The 16,999-nt window shown below is 42.7% G+C and overlaps 1 protein-coding gene across 2 annotated transcripts in view; it reads left to right on the top strand.

Moving 5' to 3' along the window:
- Positions 1–3,836: 3,836 nt before the first annotated feature.
- actn4 (actinin, alpha 4) overlaps positions 3,837–16,999 on the top strand; it is a 36,153-nt gene continuing 22,990 nt past the window's right edge. Inside the window, exon 1 of one of the 2 annotated variants that reach the window (XM_033976418.2) lies at positions 3,837–4,163. In XM_033976418.2, coding sequence (XP_033832309.1) covers positions 4,035–4,163 — 129 coding nt within the window. In that variant the 5' untranslated portion in view covers positions 3,837–4,034. The remainder of the gene's footprint in view (positions 4,164–16,999) is intronic. The other variant, XM_033976420.2, reaches the window with a different exon arrangement.

Genomic DNA, 16,999 nt, shown 5'->3' on the forward strand with positions numbered 1-16,999 from the left:
CTGCTGACGTCACTCCTCCCTCTCACCTGTCTGACGTCACTCCTCCCTCTCACCTGTCTGACGTCACTCCTCCCTCTCACCTATCTGACATCACTCCTCCCTCTCACCTGTCTGATCTCTCTCCTCTCTCACCTATCTGACATCATTCCTCCCTCTCACCTGCCTGACGTCACTCCTCCCTCTCACCTATCTGATGTCACCCCTCCCTCTCACCTGTCTGACATCACTCCTCCCTCTCACCTGTCTGACGTCACTCCTCCCTCTCACCTGTCTGATCTCTCTCCTCTCTCACCTATCTGACATCATTCCTCCCTCTCACCTGCCTGACGTCACTCCTCCCTCTCACCTATCTGATGTCACCCCTCCCTCTCACCTGTCTGACATCACTCCTCCCTCTCACCTGTCTGACGTCACTCCTCCCTCTCACCTATCTGACATCACTCCTCCCTCTCACCTGCTGACGTCACTCCTCCCTCTCACATGTCTGACGTCACTCCTCCCTCTCACCTATCTGACATCACTCCTCCCTCTCACCTGCTGATGTCACTCCTCCCTCTCACCTATCTGACCTGTCTGACATCACTCCTCCCTCTCACCTATCTGACATCACTCCTCCCTCTCACCTGCTGACATCACTCCTCCCTCTCACCTCTCTGACCTCACTTCTCCCTCTCACCTCTCTGATGTCACTCCTCCCTCTCACCTGTCCGACATCACCCCCTCCTCTCAATTATCTGTTGTTATGCTGCTCTCTCACCTGTCTGCCCTCTCACTTGTCTGAATGAATTCACTCTACTACACTCATGTCACTTGTATCACGCTGTGCATAAGCCTGCATATGGAAAAATGGAAGCTGGTTGTTCCTGTTGGAGGTGAGAGATGTTTGATGTTAGTTTTGCCAGCTGACAAAGAGAGATGCACGATGATCCTGAACTCAGCTGATTACGAGGCTAAGGTGAACAGCCTCCTTAATGACACCACAACCTAAGAATTACTGAAACGAGACCCCGCTAGTGGGTACAAAAAGAAGATCATAAACTGCTTACAGAATCCGGAGAAGGAAGAAGTCATTGATCAACAGCTGTATTACAGACTATCCTGGTGAGTCCATTCCTTGCATGGCCTTCCAAAAATCCAAAAAGAAGGAGACCCATTGTATGTAGCAGACTCTGAAGACCATCCTGGATTCTCTGGTTAGTAGCATGGAGCGCCATGTTGAGAACACAACAGAATTTGTGAGCAAAGTCAAACATTTCCAGTTCGATTTGGATGAGACAATGATTTTATTTGATGTGATCTCTATTTTCACTTGTATCCCTAAATCAGTAGGAGGCAGCAAGGGGGAGACTACTGCAGGATATTAAGCTATAAGAGAATTAAAATGTCACCTGACCAAATCTGCCAACTGATGTGAATGTGTTTAAATACCACACATTTCCAGTTCAGAAGAAACTTCTACAGGCAAATTCACAGCTGTGCCAGGGACTCACAGTCTCTCCTATTATGGCTATCTTATATATGAACCAATTTGCACAAGATGCATTGGCCTCATTTCTTGACACTCCACCCATGCATTGGTAACGATATGTGGATGATGACAACTGGACTAATATCAAAACTCAACATCTGAAACCCTTTACTGTACATATTAATGCTGTGGACCCAAACAGTTCAAGGAAGAGGCCAAGGAGAACAAAGTGGACTTCTTAGATTGTGCAGTAACTATAGGAGAGGACCGGGGTCTCCAGGTAGAAGTCTTCAGTAAACCCACACACACTGACCAATACCTGCTGTTTGATTCACACCATCCATTGCAGCACAAACTCGGAGTTATCGGTATACTACAACATAGGACTCAAGTGGTTCCCACAAACATTCCCAAAAAGTGAAGGAGGGACAACACATGGAGAAAGCCCTCTTGGCTTGTGGATGTCTAAAATGGGTTTTCAATAGATCTAAGAGAGCTAAAAACAGGACAACAGGGAGTCTGAACCTAGACGGAAAGGTGTAACTATTCCTTACACAGCTACTGTGTCTGAAAAGCTTCAGAGAATTTTCAGATAGTATGAGATTCTGGTCTATTTCAAACCTACAGACACTTTAAGACAGAAACTGGTTCACCCAAAGGACAAAGCCCCGAACCACAAAGCAATGTAGTCTACTCCATTCTGTGTAGTGAAAAGTGCAGTGAGCGTTACATTGGAGAAACTAAACAGCCTCTCCATAAGCGAATGTACCAACACCACCGTGAGAGCTCCTCTGCACTCCCAGTCCAGAGGAGTCGTACATCTCCATCTCAAAGACACTAACCTCTCCTTCGAAGATAGTGAGGTATAGATCTTAGCCAGAGAAAAGAAATGGTTTGAGGAGGGGAGTTAAAGAAGCAATTTTCAGTGTAGCTCAACAGACCTAGAACCAGACACTGTAAACAATAGGTGTTAGCTCCTCCCTTCAGATAGATATAAGGCAGTGTCCACCAGCAATCTGACCAGAACTGAAGCAGGGGCTTGGATGAGCAGCAAAACATCTTCACTCCTACAACTTTTTGTTCAGTTGAGAGATTCTATATATTTACTTTAGTTAGCTTAGGTTCAAAATAGCTTCCTAAGAGTACTTGGAAGGTATGGCTCTAGACCCGAGCCCAACAATGCAAAATTAACATTTAGGCCTTAACTTGGAACTGTGGGATATAACTCTGCCCTCTTCTTCCTCCGGCTTGGTTATATGCTGGGTTGCAACCAAAGGTTTAGGTGCACACAGCCACCTACTGTAACATGGTGCGTATCATATCTCAGCCTACCATCACAATTTCAATTCTAAAAGTGTTTAGTTTGTGTGAAATTGTTGTCAGCATATTGGTTAATTTAAAACCGATAAACTTTGTTTTTGTTTTTTTTATGGTCCATTTGTATCAAAACAATAAGATGATTTATGAGGGGGAAAAAAGGGAAAAAAATATCACAGGGGGCTGAAGAACATTGCAGAATCTATGAGCAAAGCACTGAACTGTTAATTTGAGGTGAGGGAAATGTGATTTTGTCTGTAAATGATAAGTGACCAATGAGCTCCTCTGTTTCACATGCATCACTGAAATAAACACATGTGACTGCACAAACATGGTCCTGGCTTGAGAAGTGATGGAAGGACCGAGGACCAGAGTGTATAAAAAAATACAGAGAGATATCATTCTAGATTTGCCAGACAAGAGGCCACCTACTCCTCTCTTGAATTTGCTTTGCTTGGAATGTGAATAGGCCTGTCGTATGGCATTAAACATATATGTTAATTCAGTAATAGATGTTTTAATCATTAAAATCATAAAAACATGTAGCATATTCTCACTGGAAGCTCACACCTCTCCACAGATCTGACTTGTAATTTGGCCAGGTGGCGTCACCTTCTCTCACCTTCTCCATGGAAATATAAAAGTTTATTGCCATTCTATGGAACATACCAGGCTAACCAACATCTACGTAGAGACAAGCTTTTTATCAGAAAAAAAAAAATGATCACGGAAACAATCTCACGGATTGGTGAACTCCCACAAGTAGCCTGTCAAAATAAACTTCCACGTTCAGTTAAAGAAAAATACCCAAACGGTGTCACATTGGCCTAACTCTGTTTATGATAGACTCTGCTCATTTAAATGTGGCACATCATTACGTTGTGTATCAGTATATCACAAATAACTGGCGCCTGGGCCTCACAGATTCTCGCAAGACTCATGTTTCTGAAGAATGCGCTTATTGTCCAGAGGCAGCGGGTTGGGCGGAAGCGCGACTGCGGCGGAGCACGTGGCGCTTGACAGCAGCTGCACATTGTAGGAGCGGCCGATCCTCCCACAGTCACACTGTTCACATCTCTTTTCTTGTGGCAGGAGCCGGACGAAGAAAACATTCCTCTGGACCAGGAGAGCCTGAGCTGTCCCTGGCCTGCTGCCCCCGCGCCCCCTCGCATCTTTGCGTTTTTCCTTTTTCGTTCTGTTCGATTGTTGCAGCTCATTCCTTGGTGTCGTGCTCTCCTCCTTCGTTAACATGGTCGATTATCACGCCGCCAACAACCAGTACTCTGCCGGCGGGCCGCAGAATGCCTACATGGAGCAAGAAAACGACTGGGACCGCGACCTGCTGCTGGACCCTGCGTGGGAACGGCAACAGCGCAAGGTAAGCGGGCACCGGGGCTCTGGCCTGGGAGGGGTGTTGGGGACTGGGGGACTTCTGCAACCTCTCGGCTTCGATTTTCCCTCTGGACTTTTCCGCTCACCCCTGCCTCCTCTCCTCTACCCTCTCTAGATTCCTTAGCTAACGTGTGCGCCGCGCGTAAAAGGCGGACTGATGTCAGCCTCTGGCTGCTTTCTCCTTTGCTTTCTCTTCTATTCCGCGGCGGAAGCGGAGCGCCACAATGTTGCAAATCCGCCATGGCCCTGGAAAAGCTAGAGCCGAGAGTGCTCTGGGCGTTATCAGGAATGCTAGCCTTACCAGTTTGGAGGAGGCCCGTTTTATGCCGCTCCAGATCCCCTCGTCTAGTCGATTGTTACTCAGCCATGTTGAACATCTCATTGTAGTTTTTTATGTATTCCCTGAACTTCAGCAGATACTTAAGAGCCCACACTTCAGATTGTGGAGAAAGGGCCTCTGTCTGGCTCTAGGAGCATCGCATTGAGTTGGCATCGAACTTTGTAACATGTTGCTATATCTTTGCACACAATGCTTATCAGTCGCAGTCGTCAGAGATGTCAGGCCTACAGTCAGCTCCTGCCCTCTATCCTATGGGCCATTAGGCATTCAATCCTAGTGCCAAAAGGCATTCCTATCTAGTGCACAAATCCTCCCTTTGACATTGGGGTTATTGGGGATGTTTGATAGTCTAGATATTTTGTGTAGAATTCTATGGACCTGTGGACCTTTCTTTTTTATCTTTGACTTCATCCTGCTCGACCTGGACCAGTGTGTTGGTTCTTCTTTTGAATTAGCCTAGTATCATACACTACTCGTACCTCTGTACTGTAGGAGTAGACCTAATGTGAAGTAATACAGCAGTAGTAGTAGTAGTAGTAGTAGTAGTGGTGGTATTCCAGGAGCAGGGCGTGTTGTACAGCTGGCTTTGGTGCTGCAGCCTCACATTTCTGACATTCCTGTTGTTGGTTCGACAGCGTGCCACACATTGTCCTGGGCATTTTTTACATGCTGATGAGGAAACCTGCTAATCACTGGGCAAATCTCAATAGTGTTGTCACGATATAAAATTCTGATAGGAAGGAATAGACTCAATACTCAATTCAGATTCTGATACCACAATACCAATAAAAACACTTTCTTTAGACAATAGAATGTCATTAAATCATAGTCATTTCTTTTCTAGTCCCATGTGGCCTTACATCTGTGTGGTCCAGTGGTCCAGGTATGTTCCATAGTGGTCCATGGGTGTATACTAGTCTATGTGGTCTTATACTTGTTCTAATAAAGCTCAAGATCATTCCAAAGCTATCCAGGGAAGGTTCATTTCTGTCCTGTGACCTTGAACCGTGAAGTTCTAGTTCTCTGATTTTCAATACTTTTGACAACCCTACCTCTCAATATGTCAACTTTCAAGTAGGCCTTACAGAAAAGTATCCAGAGTTGCAACCAGTTAGTTACATCACCCATATAGACACTGACAAATTTTAATATGCTTTTTTTAATCACACCCTTATCAGTGAGTAGCTCTGTAACTTCCTTAGAGGGATACTTGTGTGACCTGCTCTTGTGCCTGAGTCAGGGCAGTAGGTGTGTGCATATTTGTACTGAGAGCTCGCCGGGTCAAAGTTTCTTGAAAGGAAAGTCTTGTTGCCAATCATTAACAGATCTTGTGCAATGAGCTAACCACTTGTGGTCACTGGTGTGTGAGAAGGGCTGGGCAGGAGGGAAAGGGGGGGGGGGTTATAATGTGGAACAGGGAGAAGGGCAGGGCTGGGATAGGTATAGGGGTAGACAGTGTGGGACAGTGTGGGACAGTGTGGGACAGTGTGGGACAGTGTGGGACAGTGTGGGACAGTGTGGGACAGTGTGGGACAGTTTTGTGCTGTCAAACATTCCATGAGGTGAGTTTCCACTTTACTTTTTGTGGGAGCAAAAAGCAGGGTTCTCTAGAGTCTCGAATGCAAACAACCTTCCCACGTGTTTGAACATGTCTTTGTTGTGATTGTACCTCTGAGCGCTGTGGCACATTCCCAACGACGGTTATTCTCACAGTTTTCTCATGGCAAGGCAGTAAGCACCCAGAAGTCAAAGCAGTCCTCCTGTCATGTCATCTTACTGTCATGTCCTACTATCTGATGCCCTGCCCTGTTCCTGTCTTGTCCACCAGTCCCATCATGTTCTCCTGTTGTAGGGTGTCGTAGGGTTGAAAAGTATTGAAAACCAGATGCTAATTCATACTAAAACTAGTATAGAAACTAGATATTCATTTGAGCAAATATTGATACTAAAAAAGTAAGCAGCCCATTCGAAATTTGCCTGGACATCAGACATGTATGGCATTCCCTGATCCGTCAACTTTCCTGCTGCTGCCTGTGAGGGTACAGCTGTAGACCTAAGGCGGCAGGACTTGACCTGTCACTATAATTACTATATCAACATATAGTTCAATATATGTTAGATAAAACAATAATTTTTGGGAGTGAACATTTAACATGGAGACTTTTTGTACTAGTGACGCATCAGATTCATGGCCAGTTTAGGTTCTCATCTCCCAGCCCTGTTCTCTGAGTCTTCCAAGACAGTGTGATAGTTTTCCACCTCTGCTGTCTTTAACTTTATGACCCTCATTCACATATCTGTAGCATTTGCTCCTCAGTCCTGGAACAGATGAGATGGTCAGGGCAGGCTGAGCTGTGGGATTGCTGTTGTTTCCATGTTGTCTGAACAAACAGCTCAAACAATGCTCAGTGATCACATGTATACAATGCTTCTCTTCCTCCCTGGACCAAAATCATTCTACAGCAAGGAAACATTCCCTCATTCACACCCTAATCAGTGAGCTATTCAACCTAGGCTGTATCACTGGCTGCCTCACTTACTAGTTCGCCTTTTTATAGGTGTTTGTACCAATTTTTTATTTTCATTCAAGGTTTATCTTTAGACAGGGAATGATTGAAGCATCAGGGTTCTGGTTCCCTATAGTGGAGGGAATAGTGGAAAGTGTGGACTCCGGAGTAGAGATTAAGTTGTCGTGATAACAAAGCTTGACGTGCCATATATTGCAGTAAAACATTACGATAAACAGTAATATTGAAACTTCCTTAATGCCAGTGACACAACCACAAAGCAGCGCAACCCCACTAAACTCATAAAAACATCTGCCTGCAACTATCTCTGAGGCAAAGATTTTAATTATTCAATCCTCAACACGTCAAGTCCTATTGTATTATGAAATAACAAAAATTTCCCCACATGATGTAGACATAAGAAATATAAAGCCCTGTAATATACTGTCCGATTAATCATGTGTTGAACAGTAAGTTGATAAAGTAGTAATTGTGACCTATAGGGATGTCACTTATCAAATTTTAACATGACACACACTTACTTTTATTCATGATTATTGATGTCTTAACCTAAAAACTGAAATCATCATTCCACTAGTATGGGACCAGCCTTATTGAGTCTTCTGATTGATAAAGTCAAGTTAACATAAACAACCAGGTGAAAAGTAGGGCTGCAAGATTAATGATAATTGATTCAAAATCGCCATATGAATGGACACAATTAGCAAATCCAAACTGCAGTGTTTGAAGTACCAAAATTTCCTTCACAAAGAAAAATCTTATTCTGCATAAACACTACTAACATTGTAGTTTAGATCTGTACAAACATGTTACAAAAAGCATGTTAAAAAATGCTTACAATGCAGGATAACTCCACCCACCCCTCTAAAATGACCCTATTTGTAACTGAAGCTGCTTCTGAAGCCTTTGGAGTACAGACAAATGGCTGGATTCTTTGTGAAGCTGAAACTGTTTTGCCCATTACCATTTAATTTACTCTTAAGTGGTGTCAAGTTATGCACAAATGAACATGAGTTTTCAAGTCCTGTAAATATTTTTGGGGGTAATTCTAAGGAGGAGTAAAGCTGCTGTCTGGAGGGATGGTCTCATAATCAATTTCCTTTTCAAAGCTAAAGCCCAAATCACACTATTACCAGATGGCTGACAAAAACGTTTCATTTAGTTTACTTTTATTGACCATACACTAAATTGTCATTATTTAATTTTGCTTCTACAATTACCATAATTTGTTATTTTTGTAGTTTTTTAGGATTATATTGTGATCTGAGTAATCTTGACGTTCCTCCTCCAGAGTGTGGGCTTTCCCTCTGTCAGTGCAAGCCAGCTGATCCTGGGTCAGCTGAAGGCTCCCTCAGCTGAGCTCCAGTACGAGCACTGAACAATAGACCAAAGGAATGCATCCCCTTCCCACCGGCTGCTATGTGCTGCCATTGGCAACCCACAGAAGCGCTACATTCCTTTGGTTGCCCATTATAGTCTTTCAGGCCAGTGGGAGGGGGCTCTCTGCTGTAAGGGGTGAACTGTCCTGTTTTCCACTGGTCAAAAACATTTTAATGACTTTCGGAGTGCGTGGTGGAACTCCAGATCCTGCCCCCCACACTCCCAGTAGCAGGGGCGCCTACCTCGCTACAGCTCGGAGCATTTTTACGCAGGAGGTTAGAGCAAAAACACAGACCGTCTTAATCTGCAAAATGCAAGATTATGTAGAGGAAATGCCCACCTTTACCAAAACCCCTTTAAGAAGTGCTGTGTTTATAATAACCTTTAAACTTCTACAGATCAGCCTAAGATCCCTATCAACTTCCTTAATGACCGAGACTCAGAACCAGCCCTCGGCAAGTGCATAGTTTAGTTTAATGAAACGACTCAAATGACTATTACTTATATGTTGCTTTAAGTTCTTGAAGAAGGTAATCTGGTATCTCACAAAGTTTCTATATAACCCTAAGCATTATTTGGGTTTGGCTCCATAATTATTGCTTGTACCCTTTTTTCTGTACTAGAGAGGAACCTTATTGTAGATAATAAAGTGCTCCTAACCCAAAGTGGAGGGTTCTGGAGGATAGTTGAGAATGTCAGAGAAATGGTCAGGTGCTAGTTTGTGTTGCTTACTTTTCAAGCTCTTAACAACTTTAAAATCAATTTGACATTTTTCAGGGAGCCAGTGCAGGGACTTGAGAATAGGGGTAAGGGATTAATGGTGCATGACGGACAATCCACTGTCTCCAACACTGTCCATATCACCTTGTGTATGTAGACAGCCCATATACCAGGCTCTGTGCCAGCACATTTGATTGGCTGCCACAATTTTCTGCAATTTTTAGCAGTCCATTCATCAACCTTAATTTTAGACAGGCTAGAGCATGCATGTGATCAAGTGAGTCTAGTCTGTTTTCAGATGCAAAGACCTTGCTGTTACTGGCTTAGGGCCACACTTTGAGGTACCTTATTTTCCGCACTATAAGGCACATCGGAATATAAGGCGCACCTTCAATGAATGGCCTATTTTAAAACAAATTTCATATATAGGGCGCACCGCATTATAAGGCACATAGAATATAAACTACTGTAGTAGCTGGGGTTGTGTTACGCATCCACGAGATGGAGCTGCGCTAAAGGGAACGTCAACAAAACAGTCAGATAAGTCAGTCAAACTCACAAAACAAGTTAATGCATCACAATATAGTAACTCTCGAAATAGTGCAACGCAATAACAATAACTCAACGTTGTTCAAACGTTAATGTCCATATTCACAATATCTCCCAGCCTTGTTTAGTTGTAAACACGTGAAAGAAACACGTAAAGCCTCACTTTTTCAGTTCATTCCTCATTCACGAATCCGTGGAGTTCTTCCTCTTCAGTGTCTGAGTTGAGCAGTTGGGCGAGCTCATTCAAAGTGCCCGATTCCGTCTCGTCAAAATCGCCATTATCCGTGTCGCTGCTGTTGTCTTAACAGTTCAGTGACAATTCCTGCCTTCGTGAAACTCGGACCACAGTTGAGACTGACATATCAGCCCAGGCATCCGCGATCCATTGGCAGATTGTGGCGTATGTCGCCCGGCGCTGTCTCCCCGTCTCCCCGTCTCCCCGTCTCCCCGTTATCCCTATAGCGTCGGATCCTGTCGTTGCCGTTAGACTCATGGTTGCGGACTTTCCAGCAGCGTAACTCCGCGCCCAGTCGTGCTCTCATGTAAATTCAAACGGCGTCTCAAAGCGGAGACATGGGGCTATCGAAATATTTTACCGTCATTACGGTAATCTGCCTCTGTTGTCCTGAAGGTGACGAATGAGAGCGCGGGGCTGCGGGGATTTTCACTCATTTATTCGACGCGTAAAAGAAAAAATACGGATGGATGTGTAAAATAGAAGTAGTTGTGTGGAAAAAATGCAGCAAATGCTGATACTTCGTTTAACATGATTTTTATGGCTAAAAAAGAATAAAAGTCTAGGTCTAGGTAAGCTATACTGGCCCATAGTGTGCTCAGTCCTTAAAGGGTTATTACCGCTATTACTTCGGCGACGCCTCCTGACTACGGGTGTCATAATTGACCAATATTGATCCATATATAAGGCGCATCGGATTATAAGGCGCACTGTGGGTTTTTGAGAAAATTAAAGGTTTTTAGGTGCGCCTTATAGTGCGGAAAATACGGTAAATGCTGTGCTCCAGACAGCCTCCTTGCTGATATGAGTTTAAATTGAGGTGTGTCGTATTGACAAAAGCATTCCTTTTTTCCACTACCGATGACAATTCGATGCTATTTTACCAACCTATCATAAACTACAGAGTTCTACAACTGTTTTTGCAGGTTAAACCATATGTAAAATTTAAATATAATGGAGTTCAATGCTCAGACATTTTTTTTTAAAGATGACCTATCGTGCTAGTGTTTGCTATATAGTTATAATCTATGACACTTGTGGATCATTGTTATAATTTGGACATTTGAAATCGCAATATTAATTGACGATTTAATTAAAAAACAAGCTGGCTGACTTCTGTGTTAGAAGACTGTGGTGCACAATGGGGGCTCACGTCACCATAAACATCATCACAATAAAGTGCAGTGCAGCTGTTGGCACCTCTGATAGATGGCTGCGCATCATAATGGTGAGCGATAAATTTTTTTCATTTGTACCAAAATGACTACGCAACGCGGCTGAATCCTACGCACATCTCTAATTAAGAAAATAAAACTGGAGAACTAATTAAGTACAGAGTGGGCGTGTGCCTGTGGAGGTGAAAATGGGGGTTGATTGGCTTCTTGAAAATAAGTGATTAAAGATTGCTCAAACATGCTCAAATCACTCCAAATACAACTTCGAGTAAATAAATGTTGAGGGGAAACAAGTATAACATGGTTAAAAGCTCTGAAATGTCGATTTTGCAGAATAGGTGTGCTTTAAACTAAACTCCCATCAGGTTAGGAAATTTCCAGAGCGATGGATTAGTTTCATCAGACCTGGACAGACAGGTGAATGTCTGGGAGTTTGGGCCTTCTCCTGGAGGTCCCATACTGAAACAAGTGTGGATATCCTAGTGTCCTGTGGTGGTATCGGCTTACTTCACGTGAGCTGTCCTGGAGGCAGCTGCAGCTTGTTGAAGTGTGATAGTAGTGAGGTTCCATTGAAAGCCATCAAATATTTACAGTCTGTGCTCAGGCTCTTGGCCCTCTTTTTGTACTGGTGTATCGGCTCAAGAAAAACCCACGCAAAATTCTCAAACCATCTGACACCCCAAATACTACTGCTGTTGTTGCTATGGAATCCTTTGTATAGCAATTTTAATATTTTTATCTTTGAACAAGTTTTCTCTTAAAAATGTAGTGATGTGTGGAGAGCTCAGCAGAAGATGGGGGCTGCCCCATAGAAAAGGCCCCTCCCCCTATGGCCACGCTGAATGTGGGTCAGGGAAGTCCAGTTGTACCAGCGTACAGTCTGCTCTGATCCAATCAAAACTGGCCTCCAGCGGATTAGTCGTCTGCATTACTCTTAACAAAGCCCCACACTTTCGCTAAGCCACCACTCCTGTCGGCCTCTGGGTTATGCGGTCTGCTGTGTTCTGATTGGCTGTCAACAGATGTGCGACACCATTCGTGTTGTGTTCAGGAGGGTTATGTGCAGAGTCCTTCCATAAAATGAACATTGATATTAATAACATGCATTGGATTTATATATAGCACCATTTGAAATTTTCAGGGTAATACAGTGGTCATTATTGGCTTGTACACTTTATTGTCCCTGTAGGGAAGTTTATCCTCTGCATTTGACCCATCCTTTAATACTCCTGGGGCAACCTGTCAGGAAAAGTGGGCGCCACTGTGCCGCACCCGGTGACCCATCTCCAACTTGAGTTAGGTTTTGTCAGGACTACCTTAGCTGGAGGATTTGGCCTATTGTGCATGTTTGTTGATGGAGGAAACTGGAGTGCCTGGAGGAAACTCACCCAGACATGGGGAGAAACATGTAAGCTCCACACAGAAAGGCCTGGGTGATCTGGAAATTGAATCTGGAACTTTCTTGCTGTAAGGCATGAGTGCTAGCCACTTGGCCACCATGAAAATCCTGCAGCTAAGTACTCTCAATGTAGCTTCAAAGCTTGAGATGGGTACACTACCCCTGGTCTGTCCCATACTGCTGGCCCAAGAAGTATGCTTGGATGGATTGAATTTGGCTACTGGGACAACAAAGCATATTATAACTTAACTTATCTGAAGTAACCTATTTCACTTTTTATTACTTGTGTTAGTAAACACGGGCAGCTGGAGTGTTTTTTTTTTTTGTATGTTTTAAATTATAATCAAAATACCAGTCTCTCCCTGTTAGTGTATTTTGTGTTAACGGACAGTAGCCGGACAGAGGTGGAAGTGGAAGTGGTGGTGGTGGTGGTGGTGGGTGGGTGGGGGGGTGGGGGGCTATTGTCACTTTGTTAGGCTTTTAAGTGAGTTTCCTTATAAGGTAAAGAACGTGGGAAATGGGCGGGATGATGTTTTGCTGTTGAAGGACCTGAATCTCCAGTCGAGCCGCGTTCTGCACAATCTGCTCCGCTCTCAGTCTGCTCCACTGCCTCCATCCTGATGACGCTGCTCATGTGCAATGATAGTCCAGAGTCAAATGTGTCTTTTTAATTAAAATTTGCTTAGGCATTTTATGCATGTGCCAACTGTCATATAACTATTGTATTTAGCATTTTCAAATTTGTGGTTGGTGACAGAGCCTTCAAATAAAAGCAGAAGCTCATCTTACACACAGGACCAAACCACTTCTCTTTCTTTGTCAATAATTTCCGCTCTGTAGTTTCACACTTTTTTAAAACTCATTCAAACCGACCATAGTCACGTTTCTAATTTTGTCGCTAGTGCTTCTGAACATGTGAACCTTTGCTGAGAAGTGCAGACGTGTGTTTGCAGTAAAGGTTTTGAGGTGTCAGTGGGGGAATGTTAAAAAAAAATCTATTCAAAATCTGCAAATCACTAGTAACACTCTTATTTAAGTGTAGTTACGGCTGGGTAAACATGAGTTAAGTTCTTAACACCTACTAATCCTGTAGCTTTGACCTTTTATAGCATTTCTGACATGCTCGGGATGGTTTTTATTATGGCTGTTATTATTTCAGTGTCCCATCAAGGGGCAATGCTCTTGGACGTCTTTAATGAACATATATTATGCAAAATTGTCTTTGTTGAGATTTTAACTATGTTTTTGATGAGACAACAACAGTCAAACATATCTGGAGGTATATTTTGCTTCACTCTTGCATGAACTCCTGAGCCTCAAATTACTCACATTTTCTCTGATAGTTGTGGCACAGGTAGAAATCTGGACTTCTCAAATTTTTTAAGTCCAAAATCCATCACAAACTCGTTTTGAGCATTTCTGTGGTAAATTTATGTTTGTTATGCAATTTATGTATGATTAGGTAATCCTGGATTGTCCTGATTTTGAATGCTCAGAAAATCTCCTTTTCACTTTTCTAATTGCAAACTTCAGAACAAGTGCCTGGTGTGGTGAAATCCCACTAGAGGCAATGTTTCTTAGTTCTGTAGGGTTGGACTGAACAGGAAGTCATTATTGATCCCATTTCTGTTATTAAAGCAGAACTAAGTAACTTCAGCAACAGAGCTCCCCCTGCAGCCCTTGTGAGAATACACTATCCGAGAACCGACCCAAAAGCGTTAGTTTCCCTCTTTTTTTTTTCCTTTATTGAAATAAGGCTCTGTAATCATATACAAAAACATATAATGCTGCCAAATACAAAAAAGAGCCAGAGTTTCCCAGGGGAATTCGGGGACGACGACGATGGGACACTTCAAACACCCCAAAAATACACATTAAAAATGTGCTGCAAACTACAGAAAATTATATGTTGTTTATGTGATGTGTAGTTTGCAGCATATAAGCATCATTATATTGAGAAGTGATCACATTTCCCCCAATGACCAATGGGTTAAATGGGTTTTATGGATGAGATAAAACTAAGTAATCTTAACATTGTTGTGGCTTCATTAAACCTGTAGCTGTTGTGGGGCAAAAAATATGATTTGTACTTTCACAACATTTACTTTGACCTCACTGATTTCAAAGTAGTCAAGGAAGAGCACATTACTTCTAAAGCTGTGCTCCTGTGGACTTGAACATAAAATTCGATTTGATTTAATTGATTTATTTATTTTTTGCCCAGGCCTACTTTAAGCTGTTTTAGACCAACAGTGTAGTTTGTAGTGATAAAAACAGAAAGTAAATTAATACATCGGGCATGTTTTAGTTTAGGAAAAGGAAAGGTAGTCCAATTCATCCACTCGAATTACACTGTACACTGCAAAGTGAAGTGTGTGTTTATTTATATTGCAAATCAAAATCACATTTGCAAACGTGTGATTAAATCTAACATGTTTTGTGCCTGTGAGGTCCCATGGGTGGTGCTGTGCCCTGGTGAAGCAGCGCTGTAGGGGACCGCACAGGCCGGGAAATGGTTGACGTCCTGGACTCTTGACTTGTGCGGCACATTCCTGAATAATGAACATGCACATCCTCCGCCCCCGCTGCTTCCTGTGTTGCACTTCTCAGGACAGGAAGTGGCCTTTGCTACCAACCTGCACAGATATTTGGAGGCTCTGGGCTCTGGCATAAGACATGTCACACCATACATTTGTTCAGTCATGTTTATTTTGCCAGTTTTCAAACTGCGCTCAAAGAGAGCAAAAGAAACTTGTATGAATGTGGAATATATGATCCAATGGAGCATAGCTTCTGTTCAGTCTGCACCATGTCCTGAGGTGTCACTCACTGACTTTGCTGGTGTGGACCAATGAAAGGCACTACTATAGTGACTGAGTTGGCAGGAGTTATGATGGGTTTGCTTATTGGAAGAACATGCTACAAATACTAAGATGTGCTGCAAAGCCCTGATTATGTAGTTCTCAATCTTACAATTTAGACTAACAATTTGTTTGGATGCACCAAAGCCTGTTGCTTATTTAAGCCATTGTAATATATTGTCCTTAAATTGCTTCAACAGTAAGGGCTAAATGAATAACCTGGTTAGTTACTTTTACCCAGATTCAGATCCAGTTCACAACATACTACACATTTGTTAAAGAAAAAAATAAAGGAAATAATGGTAATGACTAGTTGTATTTATGGAAAGTTTTATTTGATAAAATGACATTAAGAATTTACCTTTAACTTTAAAAGGAATGGGTTGAAGGCCATAAGTTTAATAAATTTTAATAAATTAAAAGCTATGAAATAAATATTGGCTTCAGAGAGAGAGTTCTGTGCTTTTAAGGATCTTTCAAATTGCACTTACTATAGTGAACTGTAATTTCAATTGTTGATCTTTGATGTCTTTTGCTGTCTAGATTTATTCTTTTTCACTTCGCGCAACGACAGCCTTATTGAAGTAATTAAACACAGTGCACACTTGCAGGTCTGATACTGCTCTTTAAAGAGTCACTCTCACTTTCTCACTCACAGATAGATTTAAAAAAGCTCTGCTGTGCATTTTTAGCTCTGTGCACCAGAGCGTGCCCCAAGTGCATTGGCCTCATTTTAGTGATCTGGTCAAAGGTGAGGTGCAAGTGCTTTTTTTGTTTACTTGTTCATTAAAACCATTTTTAAAATGTATTCTATAGTATTTAATGTGTGTTACAGATCAGGGGAGAGAACACAGCAGAATGGATGTGATGAGGATCTACCAGGTGCCCAAGGAAAATTTTTAGTTGCACCGGGCAAAATTTTAGATTCATGTGCGCCAATAATGGTCACACTCTGGAGCTCTTCATCATACTACAGCGCCACAAGTGAGAATGTCTACTTAACACTGGCCTGCATAAAGTGTGTAACCAATATGCTTCGACACAACTACATGGTGCCATAATAATGCCAATTAAGGCTAGCAAAGACATTTTGAAGAAACCTTTAGATACTATTATGGTAAACATTTTACTGTAAGGTGAATTATATGTGTACATGCTCAATTGTATGAGATGATGAGCTGATGAAGATCCTGAAGAGCCCAGATAGTCCATGTGGCAGAAAAGTGCATTGTGCTGGTCCTTCCAGTGACATGTTCAGTGGGAGAGAGACTCTGGTGGCAGTGCAATCTGACCCTCACTCCACCCCCAAGAAACAAAGACAGGAAGAGGCATAAATAAACCTGCAAACCCCAGCACCGACCTGACTTCCTCTCCTCTCAGGCCCTGCACCATCCAATCAGAAGCATGTTTCACATCAGACATGTTCTCTCTAGCTCCATCTATAGCCCTTTTTCAAACAGCACAATGATCATGTGTTGGTGCTGTCCCTGGCTCCTAATACTTTATAATATGGTAGAAAGCTGGAAGAAAAACAAAAACATAATACCCTCTCTTTAATCAAAAACTTGCCTAAAAAGGTTTTAGATGCCATGCATGCCTGTCTGAGTATTTTAGCAATCTCTCGGGACTTTTTCG

The sequence above is a fragment of the Periophthalmus magnuspinnatus genome, chromosome 13, assembly GCF_009829125.3.
Source record: "Periophthalmus magnuspinnatus isolate fPerMag1 chromosome 13, fPerMag1.2.pri, whole genome shotgun sequence".
NCBI classification, from domain to species: Eukaryota; Metazoa; Chordata; class Actinopteri; order Gobiiformes; family Gobiidae; genus Periophthalmus; species Periophthalmus magnuspinnatus.